Below are 23496 nucleotides of genomic sequence, written 5' to 3' on the forward strand. Positions count from 1 at the left end.
AGCCTCCAAGCCCATATTGTTGGCTGCCCATCCAGAACCCACTTGGGAGCAGTTCAAGGAGTTGTTCTTTGACAACCATTATCCGCGCAGCTTCAGAGACCGCAAGGAGACGGAGTTCATGGCCTTAACTCAAGGAGGTAAGACTGTCCTTGAGTACCAACAACAATTCGAGAGTTTGTTCCATTTTGCCCCAAGGCATATGAGGACAGCTGAAGAGAAGGCTGCGAGATTCCTAAAAGGCCTAAAAGCATCCATTGGGTCTGTACTTGAGGTCTTGGATTTGACTGACTATGGCCAGATTGTGCAGAAGGCCAAGACCATAGAGGATAAGCAAAAGGGAGAACAATCCCTCACCCCTGGACTGTGGAAGAGAACGAACCCAGTTCCGGATATGGGGAACTCCTCCAAGGCATACCATGGATCGTACAGTTCTGGGCCTATGTATAGGCAGCCCTATAGGCCATCTGGCTACCCTCTTAGACTAGCTGGTGGTTCGGGCTCCACATCTTTTCGCCTGAACACTAATGTGGCACCTACAGTTCCAAGGCCACCCCGACCTCCATCCGCTACGGGTCAAGTGCAGAGGGGCCCCGCCCCAGTCCTGACATCTCAGATTCGTTACTTTAACTGCCATTCATATGGGCACTATGTAAAAGACTGTCGGGTCAGACCAGCCTTGCCCTCCAGTCAGCCCTCGACGTACCGACCTCCCTTAACTCGGGGAAGTCAACCACAGGGAAGGATGTATGCTCTATCAGCTGAGGAAGCTGAGGCCAGTACAGAAGTAGTAGCAGGTACATTTTAAATTGAGAATTTCCTTATGTTAAATAGTGATGACCTGCTGAAATTATATGCATTGTTACACTAGGTGTCCTACCCATATTAGGCATACCAGCCTACGTTTTATTCGATTCAAGACCTACTCATTCATTTGCATCTAAGAGATTTGCAGAGAAACTTGGGATGCCACCCAGGATCCTAGATCACGGAACGATTGTTAGTATGCCTACTGGTAAAGTTATTCAGTTAAAGGAGGTGTATGGGCCATGCCCAGTGGAAATTAGTGGAGAGAAATTTGATGCACAACTCATTAAGTTCAATATGCTATATTGGGCATGGATTGGTTGTCGGCTCATCGAGCTAATGTGATGTGTGCTGAAAAGCTGATTAGGGTGTCAGATAACGAAGGGAAAGAATTAGTGTACCGGGCAGATAAAATGAAACGGGTGAGGAAGGTCCTTGTCTCCGCTCTTCAAGCGGTAAAATTGTTGGAAAGTGGATGTCAGGGCTACTTAGCATCGGTACTTGATGTTGATGCAAGGATTACACCTCTAGAAGAAGTAAAGGTGGTTAAAGAGTTTCCTGACGTCTTTCCAGATGATCTGATGTATTTACCACCTGATAGAGAGTTAGAGTTTGCCATAGATTTGACTCCGGGAGCAGCTCCAGTATCTAAGGCTGCATACATGATGGCACCAGCTGAATTGAAGGAGTTGCAGATGTAGTTGCAGGAACTATTGGAAAAGGGGTTTATTCGCCCAAGTGTTTCACCTTGGGGTGCCCCAGTGTTGTTTGTCAAGAAGAAAGATGGCAGCTTGCGTATGTGCATAGATTACCGGGAGTTGAATAAACTAACCATTAAGAACCGGTATCTATTGCCACGCATTGATGATTTATTTGACCAACTGCAGGGTGCCAGGGTATTTTCAAAGATAGACCTTCGATCAGGCTATTATCAGCTCAAGATAAAGAGCAGCGATATACCCAAGACAGCATTTAGGACTCGGTATGGTCACTATGAGTTCCTAGTGTTATCTTTCGGGTTAACCAATGCACTGGCAGCGTTCATGGATTTAATGAATCGAGTATTTCATGACGTACTCGATAAGTGGGTAATTATTTTTATTGACGACATCTTGATCTACTCCAAGACAGAAGAGGAGCAGTCAACACTTGAGAATGGTGTTACAGAGGTTGAGAGAACAATAGTTGTTTGCCAAGTACAGCAAGTGTGAATTCTGGCTTGAACAAGTTGGATTCCTGGGGCACGTAGTGTCTAAGGCCGGAATCGAAGTAGATCCCGATAAGGTGAAAGCAGTAGTAGAATGGGAAAGCCCCAAGAATGTCACTGAAATTAGAAGCTTCTTGGGTTTGGTTGGATATTACCGGCGCTTCATTGAGAATTTCGCCCGAATCTTTGCACCAATGACTAGATTAACCAAAAAGGGTGTGAAATTCAACTGGGCAGAGGAATGTGAGAAGAGTTTCCAGGAATTGAAGAAGAGGTTGGTGTTGGCCCCTGTGTTGACCATCCCTGAAGGCACAGGTGGAATGACAGTTTACACTGATGCTTCCAAAGTTGGTTTGGGTTGCGTTCTCATGCAACGCGGTAAAGTAATAGCGTATGCATCCCGACAACTAAAGGAGTATGAGAAGAACTACCCCACTCATGACTTAGAACTAGCTGCAGTCATTTTTGCCCTTAAGATTTGGCGACATTATTTGTATGGGGAGAAGTGTGAGATATACAGTGATCACAAAAGCCTGAAGTACTTCTTCACCCAGAAGGATTTGAATATGAGACAGAGGAGATGGGTTGAGCTCATGAAGGATTATGACTGTGACATTCAGTATCATCCCGGCAAGGTAAATGTAATGGCAGATGCATTGAGCCGAAAGACATAGACTGTGTCACTCTCATGCTTAGCAGTCAGCCCACCACTCGTGCAAGAGGTGATGATAGTGGATGAAGCTCTCTTATATGAAGGAGCAACCTTAGAATTGGAACGTCAACCAGAAAACCTTAAATGGTTGAATGTATCCTTGACGGCTCTACAGGTGCATCCGGCTATTAGGCAAGAGGTAATAATGAAACAACCTTTGGATCCTGAATTGCAGCGGATCAGAGTTAAGGTTCAAGATCAAACAATGAACGATCCAGATTTTGTTTTAGCCAGTGATGGGGCATTGATGTTTCGAGGTAGATTGTGTGTACCCGATGATTTGGATATACAAGACAAGATAGTGCGAGAGGCACATAGTTCCGAGTACTCACTCCACCCAGGAAGTACAAAGATGTACAAAGACCTCAAACAAAATTACTAGTGGCCCAGCATGAAAGTCACAATAGCTCTGTATGTGGCGACTTGTCTCACATGCCAAAAAGTAAAAGCTGCAAGGCATCGACCTTATGGTACTCTTAAGCCACTCCCAGTACCAGAATGGAAGTGGGAGAGGATTACAATGGACTTCGTCACCGGACTACCATGTACACCTAAGGGAATGGACACGATATGGGTGATCGTTGATCGGCTTACCAAGACTACTCATTTCATTCCCATCAAGACCAAGTTCTCTATGGCCAAACTAGCACAACTTTACATGGACAACATAGTGCGCTTACATGGAGTGCCAGTGAGCATTGTATCAGATAGGGACCCAAGGTTCACTTCCAAATTTTGGAAAAGCTTACAGCGTGCCTTGGGATCACAGTTGAATTTGAATACGGCCTTCCACCCATAGAAGGATGGTCAGTCGGAGCGAACCATACAGATATTAGAGGACATGCTCAGGGCATGTACAATGGAGATGAGTGGCAGTTGGAAAGAATATATACCTCTTATGGAGTTTGCCTATAACAATAGTTACCAAGCTACAATTGGGATGGCTCCGTATGAGGCATTATATGGCAGGAAGTGCAGAACTCCTTTGTATTGGGATGAGGTAGGCAAACGTCGAATGTTAGGACCTGAGATGATACAAATGACTTGTGACAAAGTCGACGTTATTCGGGAACGGATTAAAGCATCTCAGCCCGTTAAAAGAGCTATGCGGACAATCGCAGAAAAGGCATTGAATTTCAGCCAGGAGAAAAGGTATTTCTCAAGATCTCTCCTACTAAAAGGTTGCAAAGGTTTCACCGAAAGGGGAAGTTGAGCCCAAGGTACATTGGACCATTTGAGATCTTAGCCCGGGTTGGCTCAGTAGCCTACATGCTTGCTCTGCCACCTTCACTTGGGGATGTTCATAATGCATTCCATGTATCCATGCTGAAGTGATACGTTCATGATCCCTCTCATGTATTACCTGTGGAGCCAGAATACCTTGAAGCTGACATGACCTATACAGAACAGCCATCTGAAATTTTGGACCGAAAGGTGAAAACCCTTCGCAACAGCTCCATTTCCTATGTAAAGATGCGATGGGCTAATCATTCACTTGAAGAAGCGTCTTGGGAGAAAGAGGATGAAATGCAAGCTAAGTACCCTTCTCTTTTTAATCAACCAGGTACGCAATTTCGAGGATGAAATTTTTCAGAAGGGGGGGGTAAATGTAATACCCTACTTCTGAAACCCGGTCTGATTACACGGTTGACCCGGTTTAACTATGCAGGACCCGAACCGGAGAGAATCATAGCGAGCTCCTTTTGGACTATGATGGCAAGGGTGACCTTAAACACCGGCTGGCCCGACAAGTCCGAGCCAGTGCCAGAAGAGACGGGAATACCCAAGCCGTGTACATGCACCTATCATAAGGCCATGTATGGATAAAGCAGGTATGTAGCCGTATATTAAGATACATACGTATATTACATCGTATGCTAAGGGTGGGGTTCGCGCCGAGGCCCGAACTCTGTCAAAATCCCAAGTTTTTACCCTCAGGTGGGCAGACAGGTGGGCGCATCCACCCACCTGAGTGACCCACCCATGTGAATTGCTTAGTGTTTTAAAGAAGTATATATAGCATTTATACTTTCTTTTCTTTTCTCATTTATAACACTCGTACGTTGGTGAGAGGAGTAAAGAGGAGAGAGAAAAGAAAGGGAAGAAGAAGGGAAGAGAAGAAAGAGGAAGAAGAGATGGATGTCATCGGTGCCGAGGCTTGATCTCCCCATTCCGGCGTCGGAAGAGTGATCTTCAACACTAGATCTACATTTAGAGGTAAGCAAAGTTGGGTTCCTTAAACATTCACCATACCCAAGTAAAACCCTTGATTCGAGTAGGGTTTCTTGAGATCTTGTAAATCCCCTTTGAAATGATGAATCTAAGGTTTAATAGATGATTTATGTGTTGATCTTGAAGGATTTGAAGAGGTATTGACAAGGTTGGAGAAGCATTGTGGATTTGAAGTGATTTTGGGGGTTTGAAGGTGTTCTTGAGCAAAGAAGGTAAGATGGCTTCCCATCACTTGAATCTAACCTAGATCTAGGTTAGAACCATCCTATAAGACATTGAAAGTGTGAAGAATGGGTTTGGAAAAGCCCCATTTGAATCCCCAAAGAATGAAGAAAGTTGGGAAGAAACAGCAGTTTTCCCGCCAAGACCGGTGGGCCATCTGGCCCGCCTGTGGGCACCCGCCTGAGAGGGCAGGGCCTTCGGGCACAACCGGTAGGCCACCCTGCCCGCCAGTCTTAGTAGGCTCCCTGGCCCAACCGACGGGCCAGACCGGTGGGCCAACCTGCCCGTCGGTCCAGACCGGTGGGCCAGACCGGTGGGTCAAACAGGTGGGCTGTCTGACCCACCTGAGAGGCTTTGAATGTGATTTTTCCATCCGATTGGGCCCGAATAGGATGTGTGACCTTCTTTTAGGATTCTAAACATGACCGTGTCATTGGATCGTGTAAATTTTGATTTCAAAATGGTGAAGTACTAACCTCGCTCACTCATGTTAGGTTCACCAAATCCTACGCTTCTCGCACCAGATCTCACCCGTACCAAGCTGGAATCCTTGTACACTACAGGTAAGTGAGGAGAGGATGTTTGGCCTTGTTTCAAGGCATTGTTTGGTATTCATTTAATTGTATCTAGTATAGTCATGCCATCATGAAAATACTATGTAAATTAGTCATCCTCACATTGTTATGCATGTGTGTTATGTTTACTTTCTAAATGCCAAGTGATGAGATGCTTATGTGATTGAATGTTGACATCATTGTGCATGATGCATTAATAGACTAGATGCCGTAGTCGGCTTGGAAACGAGTGCATTGGTGGCCCATGGTATGGGACGCAGTGGCACTATACAATCGTACTATTGTCATATAGGAGCATGCGGTTTAGGATTTTCACCATCCCGTGCTACAACCCTTCCCAACAGGGGTTAAGGTGTTGGGTTACCATTTGGGGGGAAGTAGTGGTCGCGGTTGTCGGGTCACTGTGGCGGTTAAACATTACGCCCGGTTGGTCATTAGGACAGTCGGCAACCCTGGTGGTATATTCAAGAGGGCCAATCGTACTGCTTTTAAATTGCTGGAGTCAGCACCTTTAATTTCAGTCATTTACTTTTTTGTTGAGAGCCAGTGGTCGGCATGTTTTTATTTTTCTGAGTACTCACAGTGGGCCTTCTCCGACAGCCCTATGGGCGTATCGCGGGATGGAGTTTGTGGCTCGTACCCGGAGTATACACGCACTGTGGCTGTAGTAGCACTAAACCAAAGACTTAGTAATGTTGCTTAGGTGGATGTGATTTAAAATGTATTGCATAGCATGTAGTGCATATGATTGTGTTTTGTGGTGTGGACTGCGGTGTGGTCCATCTTTCCACTTACTGAGCTAGTGAACTCATCCCACGTGTGCACCCCTTTTTAGATGATTTTGTAGGTCATCCATCTGAAGAGCACAGGTCGGGTCCCACGGTTGAGTTCCCTGATGAGGACTGGTGGGCCCCTGAGGAGTTAGAGCACGGCACTGATTGCCCGTGCGAGAGTTATGCTGCGGGACCGCAGTTCTGATGCTGAGCTGAACTCCACTTTTGAGGCCGAGCTGAGCTCTACCATGTGATGCTGAGCTGGGCTCAAACCTTGATGCCGAGCTGAGCTCTAGCCTTTGATACCGAGCTGAGCTGTATACTCTGATTTTTGATGGTTTCCTTTATGTACTTGATATGTAAATTATACTTTTATTGTGTAAATATCATGCCTTCGGGCCCATATGTATATAACTATTGTATCACAATTCGGGTATCAAGTATTATGGGAATATTCACAGGTAAACCAAGTCTTCCTGCTGATCTGATAATCTTTTATTAGTTGTGTGTATGTTGTGGTGGAATACAATATCAGATGATCCTGGCAGTTTTGGATTAACCGGTGTTAACTCGGTCACTGGCCTGGTTTGGTGTGAACAGTGTGTGACAATTAAGTTGTCACTTTCAATCACAATATTGTTTAATCCCTTGTTCTAACTGGGGAGGAACAACCACCTTCTTTCCTCTTGACCCTTTTTTACCTTTTCTTTGACTAAAAAAAATTTCTTTGCATACACGTGAATGCAGATTCCTTCCTCTTAAAGTAATAAAAAAGAATAAAAAAATATGATGGAGAAAAACCAAGAAAAGGAAATGATGAAGAAATAAAATAATTGAGGGAAAGCCACAATGGGACTTAGGGAGGTCAGAAAAAGACGATTCTCTAATGGTATGATTAATGCATTGAGATTGATTAGCTCTTCCACCCCTTCAATAAAATATATTAATGGACTTGGAATCCCCATCGTTTGAAGGGGAAGGAATAATCTGTGTAGGGAACCACCTTTGACCCACCTTATTAGACACCATCCATGCCAAAGGGTGGTTGATGAGCACATTTATGTGTGAAATCTAGTGTAGTAAAACATGCATTTTACATATTTAGAATGGAGCAACCTTGGATTTTATTCTTTTTTTATAGGTTTTATATTTTCAAGGTCTTAAAGACTATCGGGCGCTATATCTCCAATTTTACACGTAAAGATGTCATGTTTCTTTTCATGATTGCGAAGAGGACGAAATTCTGAGCAAGATGGAAGTGCTCAATTGCAAGTACACATTCGTTTGATCAACCGTACAAGTGATTATTCTTTTCCGATCAGAAAAAGAATAATGGATCATAACTGAACTGAGATGCAGAATCAGCCCATCTGCAGTTGTCCCAAGGGTATAAGGAATATTTCAAATGCCAACAAGGATCAATGGACCACATACTTAAGTGATTGAAGATTCATTTTTGGTAACAACAACTGTCTAGCGTAGTTGGTGAATTGTGATGTGCAAAAATCCCTTTCTCCACATCCTTAAATGATTGAAGATTCATTTTTGGTAATAATAACTATCAAACGTAGTTGGTGAGTTGTGGTGTGCAAAAATACCTTCCTTATCAGGAGGTCTCAAGTTCGAACAGAGAAAATAAAGAGAAAAAATAGGAAAGAAGAAGAAAAAAAATAAAAAAGACAAGGGTATGGATGAAATTTTCTATTAAAATATAATATTATCCAAATCCAAGCAAGAAAAATCGGCCAAATGGGGTTTCTTGTGCCAGAAGAGAGAGAAAAATAGAAAAAGGGAGAAAAAAGTAGGAGATTTCTCTCCACACGTTTTCTCTCCTCTCTCCTCCACTTTATTAACAAGATAAAAAAAATCTTTTTTTTTCTAGAAACTAAAATCTTTAGCTTCCCTCCCCTATTCTCTATATAATAGAATTAACATAAGGAGATGAGGCACTTCATTCTTCTTCTAGGGTTTTTATTTAGTTGTTCTATCTTTTTCTCTAGCTCTAATTCTAGGTTTATGCTTTAAACACTTTTGTAAGTTATTTTTATTCAATTAATGCAAACACTTTTGTTTTTTATTCAGTCTTTATTTTTATTGTTTAAGGCAATTGAAGTTGTAATTTTCAAGTTCTAGTTCTAGGCTTAGTTCTAGGTGGCAAGAATAAGCTATGAAGCATGTCTTTCAAGTTCAATTTTTTTATTCAAGTTTGCTTTCTCTAGTACTAGAAATTTCAGATTTGGTTTATTCTAGATCTGGTTTTTAGTACTGATAATATCTCAAATCAATCAAGTTTTCAGTTTAAGGGTTGAAGTTCAAGTAAGTAGGCTCCCTCAGTAGTCTTCTCTCCTCCCTCTCATTCCCTCTTCTGACTACCATTTCTTTCTTAATTTAGGATTCTAATTTCAGTCGTTACATTATTGCTATCCCTTTCCCCCAAAGTTCATGGCTAGTGTATGTGTTGGCTTTGCTCCTCCTAGCCATAGAACCATCAATTTATTGTTTTTATTTTAATTGTCTCCCTTTCCCTAAAGCCAAGTAGAGTAACCTTTGTAAGAGTGACTCTCTGATCAAGTAGGGAAGCTCATATTATGATGCATAGCTCGGGCTGAGTAAAAAAACCTAATTGTGAGTTTTTCTCTAGCTTTATCCCATTTCTTTTACTTTATTTTTATTTTAGTATTTTTTTCCTTCACTGCTTGTTAATTGCGTGGGGTGTTTATTTTCAGCTATTTATTTATTTAATTTCAATTGCGTGGCTTGCGTCTTTAAATTCTTAGATGACGAATGGTTAGGATGTTATTTTAGATACATATGTTTAGGACGGTAATTAGAATTAGATCAAAATCATTAATCGGTTCACTTTTACATTATTAAAAGAAGCAAAAAAATAAAAGTGACTATTCTCCCTGTGTTCGACCTATAGCTACATTGATCTGTACGCTTGCGGTTACATTTTTAATCTTGACAGTGGGCCTATTATCATAGATGATGTGACATAGGTTAAGGTGGTTACTCATAGGGCCTCTATTACATCCCATATGTTGATTTCACATGGATTTTAATGGGAATTAATATTGTTTGATATGGTGTTGTATCCTCTTATTTTATAAATTGAATCATGAGGTTGAGGTCTTTCAAAGCCGTATCTCTGGTATATGAGCAACTAATCCGACCCAACCAGCACACGGAAAGATCGACTCGTGCTGTAGATAAGTCTTTGATGATTTAACCGATTGAAAGCATAGGCGTATTTGTTTTTTAGGTAGAGAAAAGCATAAGCGTATTTGTTTTTTAGCAAAAAAAAAAAAAGTATAAAGAGCGTAATTTATATTTTGTATACCGCTTCCGGTGTCCCGCGTCCCTATACCAATACTTCCCGTTCGAAGGCTGTCGTTTCGGGGTTCGTTGACTCCGTTCAAAAGATTGAAGCTTCTGTAGCCTGGGCGCAAAAAAACGCAGTTCTACGAACAATTTCCTGTCCGGCGACACCTCCACCGGGGAAAGAAAAAATGGTGCGACTAACATATTCAACTTTCCCTTTATTAATCTCTTGTTTTTGCTTTTCATTCTAATTTTCTTGAACTGAGTTGATTTTGAACCTGCTCTCTCCCTTATTATGCTTCATTTTAGTTTTCTTGATCTGAATTGATTTTGAACCCGTTCTCTCTCTCTCTCTCTCTCTCTCTCGATCATCCGGTTAGGTTACGAATCTGTTAAATTTTGTAATCTGTGTTGATCTATTTTAAGGCGTAAATTTAGAATGTACTATGTTTCTCTTTCGTGAAATGGGAATTTGCTAGAGAGATAAAATGAAGTCTTCTTTGTGATCTCCCGTTGGGGGTGCTCGGTTGTTATTGAGTTTCAAGTTGGTACCTTAGTATCGAATAAACCTAATAAGAATTAAATCTTTAGACATTTGTAAGGTACAAGAAAGCAGGATGGACTATTTCAAGTTTTCAACTTATGATAGAAATCGAGGGGCCTTTGGGTTGGTTTTTTTTTTTTTGTGTGTGTGTGTGGGGGGGGTGTTGGGTGACGAGAGGATGATCTCTTATCTGTAGGAATGGAAAAATTATGGATTGGAGTTCATTTAATAAATGAAATAATAAAAGAGGAAAATTGGAGCAAGCTTTTGAAATATTTCTGCAGAGTTGGAATTGCCAACCCCTTCATTCATCTGATTTTCATTTTCCCGCCTTAGCTATCAAGGTTTCAATCTATGTGAGTTAGACATAACTTTGGCAATATTTGCAGCTTGGATTCGTCTTATCAAGCTATAATGTTTCTTTGCTCTTGAGTTTTGTCATATTGCTTTGGAAACAACACTGCTGGAAGCAAAATATGCTTTATAGAGTAATGATGTTTGTACTGGAGAAACTCTTTAATCAGCACAAGATTTGGTCAATTCTTTCCCACACTTCTATGAAATTTGGTTATGACTAATGCTTTAGTGGAAATACCACCCTTGATTGATTTGCATTTGCAACCCCCTGTATGGGTGATGACTTTGCAGATACGTAATTCCTTATTCATTGTGACCCAGTGGGCATCTGTTTATTGTTATTATGGGTGCAATGTGGGAGTTGGTTCAAATTTCTTTGTTAGCTGCACATTCTTTTGAGATTGCTGTGATTACATCGTGAATGATGGGTCATGATGCTTTGACATTGATTGTGTAATTTTTAACTGGCTCAAGGATTTTATTTATTTATTTATTTATTTTTTAAGTTCAGGTTGGTAGAAGATGAAGAAAAAAGTTTGTAATAAAAGGGCTATGAAGGAAATAATTGTGGTGATATATCAGTGGAAGGCTCCATTCAACACTGTGGAGATTCAAGGGACACTCTCTGATTTTACAAGAATGAAAAACAGAGTTCAGGGACACCTCTGATTAAAAATAAATAAATAAATAAATAAATAATAGTACATATGGAATCAAAGTGACAAATGGTCAAGTTGTTTCACATGAGAAAGATTTCATATAGTGAATCAGCTGTTGATGTCCAGCTGTAGCTTTTAGCTTGCTTGTTAGTACCTTAGTATTGTACTATGTAGCTCATTGGTTACTTTCTTTCATGGCGCATATGGTATATAATGGTGTCCCTTGGTTGTACAGATTAGAATTGTATTCCTTAAGCCTGTTTAAATTTTAGGTTTCAAAGCTCTCTGAGACTCTCATTATGTAAGATGCTTTAATTTATCTAGAAGTAAAATGGTTAATGGGAATAGGAGCACTTGAGTGTCCTTAGTTTGTAGACATTGAAATTTTGGAGGCAAGCTTCCTTCCCTTGGTGATTAGTCTATCAATATCTTATGCAAGTCTCAATTTTATAGATGTTTATTAAGAGTTCAAATTTTTTGTGTTCGGAATTGTAATGAGGTTCTGTTCCTTGTTCCTCTCTATCTGGGTAATCAATTAAAAATCATCTTCTCTCTTTGTCAAGGATTAAAGTATCGGTATCGGTCGTCGTGTCGGTCGGCCAAAATTAAGATACGTATCGGAGGGTATCGTATCGTATCGGAGATACACTAAGATACGCTAAAGATACACACATAAATGAATAGAAAATATTTTTTTAAACACTTTTGCATAAAGAATTTGTTAAAAAAAGCTATTGATAACATGTATTATGCATAAACACTAAATTGAGGGTATCATACTAAGAATTCAAGGTCTGTAGTTGTCCCATAAATGTAAAATCCTTGTTCCCAACCTTGATTTCCACTTTAGTTAGGGAAAAATATGGCTGACAACAACTTTGGAACAAAAACCCTTCAAAAAATCGTTTTTTTTTTAAAAATTACCCATATTGGCCATTATATGACCATAGCACCGATACGTGTCGATACTCACCGATATGTACCGATATATTTATCGATACTCACCGATACGTGCTGATATATACCGATACGTACCGATCGATACATATCAATACTCACCGATACGTACCAATACATACCGAAATGTACATTTTACCTCAATTTTATATTTTTCATAGAGTCGTATCGAGGCATGTCGTATCGTATCGATGTGTATTAGTGGTGTATTGATGCATATCGGTATGTATTGTAGGATATATATCGATACAAAATGATTTAAAAAATTCAATGTATCGTATCGGCCGACTAAATTTAAGATACGTATCGGAGGATATCGTATCGGTATCGGAGATACTTAAAACCATGCTCTTTGTACTTTTCTTTTTAACTACATTATTTCTGTTATGGTCTTAATCCTTTCATATCTTTTATTCGTTTCCATATATTCACCCATCTAACCATAGCTGTATTCTTAAATTCAAGAAACCTAATCTTTCACCATCTAATTAGTCCTTTGGAACTTACTAATCCTCCATTTCTCTAGCATAAACTCCATCCCAAGTCCACCTGTGGACCTGAGGTTCCTGTAACCTATAAAATCTCCAGCCATCTTTATGTTTATTTGTCAACATTTTCCATTGTCGGCTTGTCGCTTCACCCAACAACCCTGAGTCCTTGGCCATTTATAGCTTTATTTTTAGCCCTCTTAACGCTAATTTATCCCTCATCTCAAACTCTTATTTCCTTTATAGAACTGTGAGATTAGACCACCTTTATTTGTTATTTCCTTTACAGAATTGTCTAAACTCCTATTTACTAAGTGGCCAACATCTCTTTTTTTTCGTTTTCCTTTTTATGTATATCTCTTTTGATATTCTTGTGTTGGAGGTGATAAGCATCTCATTAATATTGTTGATAGAATTTAGGAAGGAAAGCAAATGGAGAGAAAAAGGGATTAAAATTGTACATAGGAAATATATTAGGTATTCTGACTTGTGAACTATTTTGTTTTCCCAAGAACAATTGATGATGTCTGAACCCACTCAACTCAACTAAGCCTCTCTGAACCAAGTGGGTTGGCTACGCGGATCCTATTTCAGAACAATAGATGATGTCTGTATCCTGTAGTTGAGACTTTGAAGAATTGCCTAATGGTCTCTTTGAAATATTTCTATTAGATAGAATGAGAATTGAACATGATAATCCACTATTACACCCTTTGTCCCACAAAGTTAGTCCTGTTTGAGGTTTTGCACTGTCCTATGAAACCAACATATGAAGTTCTGTTGGATTTCTCATAACCCCTATTTTTTCATTCACGCATTTATTTTTTGCACCTGTTATAATTGTTTCCCTCTGTCACATAGGCCAAACTGATAGGGGTAATCTTGAAAGCAAGGTTTGAAATTAGTGGGTGGTTAATGCATCAACAACCATCTCCTTGAACTGTGGTTTTTTATCCCCCCATCAAGACAGTCTGTGGGACAGAGTGATGAGCGCTTTCGTTGATTGGCCTGAACCCATTTGGGAATCTTGATGGAGATGAACCGGGTCCAATTTGGGTCTTTTGAATCAACTTAGAATATTTAATTATTTAATTGGGATAAGCATGTTATTCTAGTTGGAGAGTAGTCGTTATTGTTAGGAGTATTTTGTTTCTCTTTATATATGGTGTAATCGCCTATGTTGGGAGTAGATTGAATCAAGGTTAAAAATCTCGTTTCGTTTTGGCATTTCGGTGGTTTCCAAACCACTGAAATACTGAGATATCAGCGAGTTACATGTTTTTTTACTCGGTTGCCTGTTTCAGTGGTCGAACGGCCATATTATGACTTGAAACTTGGTGGGGAGTTTGTTTTAAGGTTAATAAACATAGAACTTAAATTTGCAAAATATTAAAACATGGCAGTGTTTTAGAGTTGCACCCTTGTTTGGTAGCAACTGTCAAACTGTATGGAGATTTTATAAAATATTGCTAGAGCAAGATATAATATGATAATAGAACAAGTAAATAATGCATCCAAGCCATGATCAAAACGTACATGAACATTAATTAACTAATATTTAGAGTACTAGAGTAATATAGTATGCAACTCCCTAACTCCCAAGTCCCAACTAAAGTCCTCCACTCCTGTTTTACTCTGAATTCTCAAAGTCCCAAATGGCAATATCCCAAGTCCCAAACAACATGTATTTATGTTACTATTTCAAAAAAAAAAAAAAAAAGGTTTTGGGGAAAGTGTACCTTTCCAAGGCTTGGAAATGTGTAGATATTCAAGTTGGAGCGATCTCTAATGGAATAGATGTAATGATGTGGCAAACAACTTCGCAATGCACTGATTTTGTGAAGTTACAGTCGAGTTGGAGTTGAAATTTCGACTCTTCCTCACAAAATGAAGTATAAAAAAAAAGCATGTGGGTTGTAGCATTTCGGCGAGATACCGAAATTTCGACCGAAACATTATATACTTTTTTCATTTCGTAGGCTGTTTCATCTCGCTAAAAAAAAAAGGGCCAAAATTTCCGAGATATCGCCGACATCTCGGCGAGATTTCGAACCATGGATTGAATAGAAAGAAGTTGTGAGTTGTGAAGCCTGCTGGCTGTGCATGTGCAAGTTTCTTACCCCCTTCTTTTTACCTGTGATCTCTTTCTCTTCTTCCTCACCTTCTCTGTCTACTGTTATCCTTTTCTACCCTGTGGGTACTGGCTGTATCTCTGATCTGAAACGCGGTTGCTGGTTCTCTAGTTTTACAGCCCAGGATGAATGTTCTAGGGATTAGGTTGCTTTCCTAGTACAATTCGAACTCCAGATTCCTATCCTCAATCATCTCCCCATTGAGAGCTACAAATCTGGAATAAAGGTACAATTGTACAAACATTTACTACCGCCTCACATTCTTTCCAGAAACTTTCTGTGCTTTCTGGGATGTTGTTTCTATTAGCTGTATCTTTGAATCAGCCAGGACTCTAGGGATTAGGTTGCTTTCCTAGTATGATTCGAACTCCAGGCTCCTATCCTCAATCAGCTCCCCATCGAGAGCTACAAATCTGGAATAAAGGTACGAACAGTAACTACCGCCTGACTCTCTTACCAGAAACTTTCTGTGCTTTCTGGGTTGTTGTTTCTATTAGCTATATCTTTGAATCAGCAGGGCTCGGGATTGTGACTTTCCCCAGAGTTGCAACTTGCAAGGTCGTTGGGTTCCAGTCCAAGGAGTTCTCTTCCAAACCGAGTTTGGCTTTCCGTTAGTTACAGGTCATTCCAAGGTTGAAGACGATTTCACGATTGTCCCTTAATACTTTTTTAATTTTGTTTTGCGAGATTTATCCCTCTCTTTCATTAATTCAGTTTTATCCCATACCTTATATTTGCTTCCAAATCTGCCCTCATTCAATGAATCTAATTCCTCGTCTGTCCATTACTCTATTTGGCTATCAAGTTGCCCCCTATATATTCTGGTTTATTATGAAATTATCATTATCTTTAATTGTGGAGCTATTTAGTGTCCAGGTGGGTCCATAAGAGAACCCAAATAGGGTATTGTGACTTGGGTTGCGCATCACAGAGAGAGTATCTTTTGTCCAGATTTAGCAGGGAGATTACTCCAAACGAGGATATGTAAGGGAGGTGATGAATTGAAGTCATATGATTATTCAATGGGGAAATTACCTAGATCCACTAGATAAGTTAATTTATTACAAGATAAGAAGGTCTAAAGTTTATTTTACATTCTTTAGTTTCTAGTTTAAAAACATTTACTTAATCCCCAAAGTTAATTATTGTTCATGGGGCCCAAGAAAAAATAAAAGCAAACTTCCTAAAATAGCCCCAACTTTACTCAACGTACATAACTACTGAGGTGGAATCACATTAGTTGCATCTCGAAAACCAACGTGATCATGTAACCCCAATGTTTGAGAATTTGGTTAAATATTAAATAATTCGAGTTGATGTTGGAGCCAAGGATTGGACGTGGGTTTTCCCCTCTTCTTCTTCATCATGGATTATGTTTGACATCTCATTAGCTGTGAGCTTCTTCTCCTCATCTCTATCGATTCAGTTCAGACCTTTCCTACCAGGTTTGGTCTACTATTTTTCTTTTCCTTCTTTTAATCTTCTTTCTTTGTACAGTTACTCCCTGTATGTTCCATATTTAACGGTATTGATAGCCACTCACGTGGCTCCTTTAAACCTTCTCCGTTCCTTCTCATATTTTGGGAGAAAAATCCTTACCCCTGGGTGACCCTCTCTGCAGATCCCCAGTCCAAAAGCTTACCGGTATAGAAAGTTCCAGTAAAACTTTATGATGCAGCAGGGACTCTCGATTGGGCCAAGGCAGGGCTGTATCTGCCCCAATCTTTTGGTTCGTTCAAACCCATATCGAGTAGCCTATGCCAGCCAATTCTGGCACATCAATCAGCTAATTGAGGAAGATATTCTCCAGAATAATTTCCAGATTTGGATTGAAATATTTCCAGATTACGCGGAGAAGAATTTGGGAGTTCATTGGAGTTTTTTTCCCCAGTTAGCGCTGCTTAATGCTTAGTCAACTATGTTTTTTCGCTTCGATTTCATTTGAGGATCTTTGTCAAGCGGGCATTGGAGGGATCTGAGTCTCTGGTTCTTTGTTCTGTCGTGGGTTATCTCTGACGCTAGAGGGATGAGAAGGAACAATGTGATTCTATGTGATCATGTTGGGTTTCGAGATGCAACTAATGTGATTCCACTTCAGCAGTTATGCACGTTAAGTAAGGTTGGGGCTATTTTAGGGAGTTTGTTTTTACTTTTTCTTGGCCCCATGAACAATAACTAACTTTGGGGATTAAGTAAAAATTTTTAAACTTGAAACCAATGAATGTAAAATAAACTTTAGACCTAGGTAATTTCCCCTTATTCAATAAGGTCAACTGGGAGTAGTTCCCCAGAATGGCCAAACATTCGTGTGGAACCTATGGTTCCAGACTATATAACTCTGCTCTGTCATCAATTACCATCTTGGCTTCAAGTCTGTCTACTCATCAGGAGGGAGGGGGAGAAAGGTTGGTGGGACTGCATGTAGCATACTTACACTTAAATGAAGTTCCTTGCCTTCTAATATTATCTGCCGAACGTGTTTATTTAAAGGTTGAGGAGATAAAATTCCTTATTGGTACTCACAATGTATCGATAATCTGATTCCTCCCCGTTGGCATTGCACTTTTTGAATGGTCCTGCAACTGGCTGGATGTTGTATTTCATGGGTAAGTAAGAATTTTTTTTGTTCTCCTGCTCTAGGATCATATTTTACCTACCATAGATGAGTTCTCCATTTAGTAAAGAGAAATTTGCTCAAATGAAAGAAAGGATGTAAATTGAGGACCTAAAAGAGTAAATGGTTGTCATAATTCTCTAACGCTAATTAATTAAAAAGGCAGTTCATGCCCAAGATTTGTTTAATAGATTTGCTTCAAATACCACAAGCATTTAAGTTTTGTTGTCTTATCATTAACATCAACTTACATTGAGAAAAGCTTATCAATCATGTGAACAACAGTATGCAGAAGAAACTTAACAAGGAAAAGGATGAATTTGGAAACTACAAAAAGGGGGAAACTTGTGCTAGATCTATGAGCAACTATGTTTTTGAAATTTCTCTTTTGTATATCATTAATTTCTCTTACTAGTTTTCTGACCAAATACTGTTTTGAAATATCTATAAAGATGAAGTATTGTCAACTTTGAGAGACAATTTCTTTGATAGAAGTTTCTCATATTATTTATTGCAATTTTCTTTGTCAGGCAAGCCTTTACAGGGGCCAATCTAGGAAGGAAAAACCTAGAGGGCGCCATCATGGTTTAACTCAACAGAAGAGGCAGGAGATAAAGGAAGCATTTGAGCTATTTGATACTGATGGCTCAGGTCAACATCTTGTATAACCATATAAGTGTGCACATGCATGTGTATATGTTTTCTTTTCTTTGTTTGAATTAATTTTATTGTTTTTTACCTGCTAGGTACCATTGACGCCAAAGAATTGAATGTTGCCATGAGGTAGTAATGCTTTCATCAAACATGCCTAAACTGATAATTTTCAGTCATGCAAAAATTGACACTGAAATGACTTCTGTGCAGATCCTTGGGATTTGAGATGACAGATGAGGTATTACTTTCAGCTCAGTTAGTTGTGTGTGTGCGCTAAAGTATTGTGCAGATCCCAACTGAAGTGTCAGATCCTTAGGTTGCAGTGTCTTTTTATTTTTTTCAGACTTGATTGATATTTACCAATTGATTGACATCCTCTGTGAACACATTGGTGTTTTGTTGGCCTCATAGCAACAGATTTATTTTTATTTCAAGTTTTGTTATTCAGATCCTAAAGTTCTTAATTTTTTGAATTCATAGAAAGAAAAAAGAGACAATTTCATACAAAGTTCAAGAATCTTCAGTTCTTAATTATGTTTCTCTGTAACTAACTTGCTTTCCTTCCGCTTTTTTCACCTCTAGCCGAAGTTCTTGGAATATTGTCTCTGACCTGTTTATGCATCCTCATCTTGGCTGAAGCTAGAAAAGTTAAAATTAGGATGTTGAGATGGATGAGTGGTAAAACCAAAAAAGATAAAAGAAGGAATGAATAATTTAGAACTATTTTAGGAGTAGCTCCAATACATAATAAGTTTTGAGCAAGTCGCTTGGTGGCATGGACATGTGATCACTAAATGCACCGATGAGGAGTGATATGATTCAGATTGGAGAGGCCAAAAGAGCCAGGGGCAGGCCTAAAATGACATTAAGAGAAATGGTGAGAAAAGACATGCATAACTTTGGACTAGTAACAAGTATGGATTTGAATAGACATGATTGGCGAAAAAGGATCCATGCAGCCAACCCCATTTAGCTGGGATAAGGTTGAGTTGAGTTCAGATCTTCACTGAAGCTAATAGTGTAATAGTATATTCAATTCTCTAACTGCATCGTGGGTTCCTCTGGGGGATGGAGAAGGTTTGCCGGGATTAGTTCTAATTTTCTTCCCCACCCCCCGCTTTTCCTTTTCCATCACTAATGATAATTGTGAAACAAACTAATTAGATCTGGTTTAGGTTTCCAAAATGAAGATTTTGTATCCATATAGATTGGTAAGAAAATAGAGAAAGCAAACTGTACATAGGACATAGTTGTCAAGGTGCCTAGGCGACCAAAGGCGTTGGAGGGCTGCTTGAGCGCTTAGGCAACAAGGCACCCGCCTAGGTGCCCTAGTATTTTTTGTATGTATCCATTATATCTACTATGGCAATGATATAATTATGTTTATATGTTACATCATGAATAAATTAACAGCCCATTAAAGCAAGTTAGCAACAACATTACAACAACAATAAACCCAATGAATAGATGCTATTATACTGCCTTGGTTTGCTGCTGTAGAAACAATTTCCCTGGACAGCCTTTTTCCTTTTTTAATTTTTTTTACCCGTCCCTTTCTAACCTTTCTATTTTCTTACTATAAGAAAACAGAAATTGATTCTGATGTAGATCGAGCTTGTTAGAGAAGAGGCCTGCTGGTTCCTTTGAACCAGGTCCAATGTTGGACCAGCTAGCCCTCACCTAGGCCCATCGAGCTAGCCAAACCAGGGAAAATATTGTTCACGGGTTACTGTTCACATGAACAGTAACCCCTGCAGATTTGGTCTTGTGAAGATCTTATAGAAGCAGCCAGCTGTCCCTCATTGTTGAAGAAAGAAGCATCAAAGGAGTCCAGCAGCAATCGAATTGGCTTAGTAGAGTAGGATTTATTTTAATTGCTTTAATGGGTCCTACTCCGACAAGGATTTGTTTTAACTGCTTTACATATTCTTTGTTGGAGTTTTAGGTTTATTTTTGGGAAGTCTTATTTAGAGTTGGACTATGTTTTTAAGTTGTTTTTGTTGGAAAAAGTCATTAATTAGTTAGTAGCTTAAGTCCTATGTTAAGTAGGTTTCCTATTTTAAGTTGGAGTCATAAACCTCTATAAAAGGGGTATTGCTATAACTTTGAGACAAGTTGAATAGATGAAAAATTGAGTGTTAATTGAGGAGTGTTAAGTCTTGACTGAGAGAGCTGTTATTTGAGAGAATGAGATGCCTAAAATAGAGGGTGAGATACCCAACACAACCACTTCTTCACCTTCCAACCCTCCATTTGATTTTATCTTATTCTGAGTTGTGAGATTAGTGTTTGAAGATCATCTTCAAGACCAGCAACTATCTGAGATCAGATCATCCCAAATCAGCCAACGGACCTCTGCCAGAATTAGGGTTTTGGGTCCTAATCGACTTCCCCAAGAATTCTCAACCTAGAAGCCACTTTTCAAAGCCTTTTTAGGGGTTTGTTGGGGACAACCAAGGCTGGAACTCGACCAGGTTTGGAGCAAGGTTTAAGATCTCGCTCTCACCCCTTATCTCGTAGATAAAAAAAAGAGAGATTTGGCGAGATGTTGAGATCATGTATTTTTTCCCCATTCGACTCGGTGGTTGGTCTAGGTGATATATGGTCTTTATAGCCCTTGAAACTTGGTATTTACCCTTTTTTAGGCCTTCTAAACACAATGAAAACATTAGCCTAAAATGGTACTTTGACTTTGTACCCTATGTAAGTAGTCTCTGACTCTTTAGACCCTAGACTAGTTTGCTCTATTCCACAACCTACAATCCATGTAGATAGAAGTATGAAAAGGACCCCCCCCCCTCCCCCCCAAAAAAAAAAAACAAAGGGATTTAGGAAAATTACTGTTCATGTGGCTGTGGCACTGTTCACGTGAACAGTGATTTGGGTCCATAATTTCAACAAGTTTCTATTTTGGTTAGTCCTGGGCAGCAATTTAAGAGGCAAGTTAAGTCAAGTGTTGTGCTGTAAGGTTTGGTTGTTAGTTATAATTTTATTTATTTATTTTTAAGTCTTTGTTTCCTTTTAATTTGTTTTCAAGTTGGACAATGTAATTACTTGGGGATTAAGTCTTCGACTTTCCTTTTTTTTTTTTGTGCTTAACCAAGCACTATATATTGTAACAGAGTTGCATGTGCGTGGTTAGACCCGTATGACTCAAACTAGAAACCCAAACTGAGAGGAACCAGAACTAAGCCAGGTTTTTGATCCAGATAGGGCCTTAGGGGTTGGTAGTGTTATTCTTGTCATTTGTATTTTGCTATTTCTATTTATATTGGCATTAGATACTTAGGAGAGTTTGTAAGGGAGTTTGTTTCAGTTTCCTTCTTTGAGTCAACTTCAGTCTTTAAAAGCCTATATATATAACCATAGTTGTCACGGCATCAAATTGATCCAAGGCGATAGAGGGGTGGCTAATCGATTTGGCGATGAATCGCCCATGTGTCATTTTTTATTTTTCCTATTTTCTAAAGTTATTTAGTATGCTACTTTTTTATTTTTCCTATTCTCTAAAGTTATTTAGCATGTTACAAGCCTACAATATATACCCTATAACATATAAAATCAACATTAAGCAACATCAAATCATCAAAAATCAACAGCCCTATCAAAATCACCCTGCATTTTACAAAAAATTGACTGCCTAGTGAATCAGGCATGACCTGGCATCTATGGCGGTGCCATGACGACGCCTATCAGCCAATGGCCACCGCCATTTGTGAGTCACGTAAATTGTAGCACTGCCATGAACTTCGTTAGGACACCAAATCGCCGCCTAGGCGACGCTATGACAACTATGTATGTAACTGATGGAGATTGAACACGGTTGAGTATCAAATGAAATGTAGAATTTTCTCAAGTTGTGAGTTGCTTGGGTGTTCTGCTCTTGGAATTGGTCAATACTCCCCCCTGCTGATCTCTTTCCCCATCACTCAATTCTTCTTCTTGATTCCTTATTCTTCTTTCTTTCACTATTCTGCTTACCTCTATACTCAATACTGTTACCATCATGTTGGCCTCTGATCTCCACCGCATCTCCCCTATCCCTAAGTGTAAATCCCTCAGTCTCACCCACTTGGCATTTGCCGATGACATCATGATCTTCTCTGAAGCCGAACCTCTATCTATCTCTTCCATTATGTCCTCCCTTCACTCCTTTGAATCCCTCTTTGGCCTCCGCATTAATCTTCTCAATCTAGCCTCTTCCTCTCTGGCATCTCTATTGAGACTCAATCCCTTCTTCTTGGCATTATTGGATTTTCCTTGGGCTCCTTACCAGTCAGATACCTGGGCCTCCCTCTCATCTCCTCCAGGCTCTTTGCCACCATTGCGCCCCTATCCTTGATCTTCTTTGAAGGAGGTTCCAGCTTTGGAAAGACAAACTCCTCTCCTACGCTGGTCAGCTGATTCTAATCAGATCAGCCCTCCAATCTCTTTATCTCTACTAGTCTGGGATCTTTGTCCTTTCTTCTTCTACGATCAAATCCATTGAAGATCTCTTCTGTTCCTTCCTCTGGAAGGGTTCTGATTCATCTAAGTTCCTTTATCCTTTGTCTTGGGACAAGTTTTGTTTGCCCAAGTTTGAAGGAGGTCTCGGTATCAGAAGAATCAAGGAGGTCAATTCTGTGGGCATTCCTCATCTGGAAGCTTGCCTCCAAGCATCGAAGTATCTGGGTTTATTGGGTCTACTCCTCCTTGCTTACCCAAAAATCCTTTTGGACTTGCCCCATCCCTTCTGATACCTCCTAGATTTGGCGTAAAATCCTTAGCCTCAAGCCCCTTGCCCTTGCTACCTTTTCCATCATTATTGGAAATGGGCAGTCGACCTCCCTTTGGATGGACCCTTGGCACTCTTCTGGTATCCTCTCCTCTCTTGTCACTCCTAGGATCATCTACTCTTCTGGTCTTCTCAAATTCTCTCTTGTCTCCTCCATCCTCTCCCCTCAGGGATGGACCCCCCTCCCCCCTCTTGCGGATCTGTGGGCCTCCCTCCCTCCCATTCCTCCTAGTCACCGTGGTAGGGAAGACAGATGTGTTTGGCTCCCCTCTTCCAATGAGATGTTCACCTTTGCCTCTGCTTGGTCCTTTGTGAGATCCTCTGGCCCTGTTGTCCCTTGGCGCAATTTTGTATGGTTCAAAAGTCACATTCCCTGCCACAGCTTTATCACCTGGAGATGTCTCTCCAACTGTCTCCTTACGCAATCCTTCCTTCTCCACCGTCACATTCCCATCAATCCCTCTTGTTACC

General features: G+C 39.9%; 1 protein-coding gene across 1 annotated transcript; it reads left to right on the top strand.

The window, feature by feature from the left end:
* Positions 1-9848: 9848 nt before the first annotated feature.
* LOC122093864 (caltractin-like) lies at positions 9849-21050 on the top strand. Its single transcript, XM_042664438.1, has 4 exons — positions 9849-10037; positions 18128-18248; positions 18344-18380; positions 18462-21050. The coding sequence occupies exons 1-4, from the start codon at positions 10035-10037 to the stop codon at positions 18526-18528; spliced, it is 228 nt and encodes a 75-aa protein (XP_042520372.1). The 5' UTR covers positions 9849-10034; the 3' UTR covers positions 18529-21050.
* The last annotated feature ends 2446 nt before the right edge of the window (positions 21051-23496 follow it).

Source organism: Macadamia integrifolia, chromosome 1 (assembly GCF_013358625.1).
Source record: "Macadamia integrifolia cultivar HAES 741 chromosome 1, SCU_Mint_v3, whole genome shotgun sequence".
In the NCBI taxonomy this organism is placed as follows: domain Eukaryota; kingdom Viridiplantae; phylum Streptophyta; class Magnoliopsida; order Proteales; family Proteaceae; genus Macadamia; species Macadamia integrifolia.

Bases quoted from the DNA above. Each gene is read 5' to 3' on its own strand.
- LOC122093864 (XM_042664438.1), top strand. The intron at 18,249-18,343 runs GTCAACATCTTG...TTTACCTGCTAG, and splicing joins ATTTGATACTGATGGCTCAG to GTACCATTGACGCCAAAGAA. The intron at 18,381-18,461 runs GTAGTAATGCTT...ACTTCTGTGCAG, and splicing joins GAATTGAATGTTGCCATGAG to ATCCTTGGGATTTGAGATGA.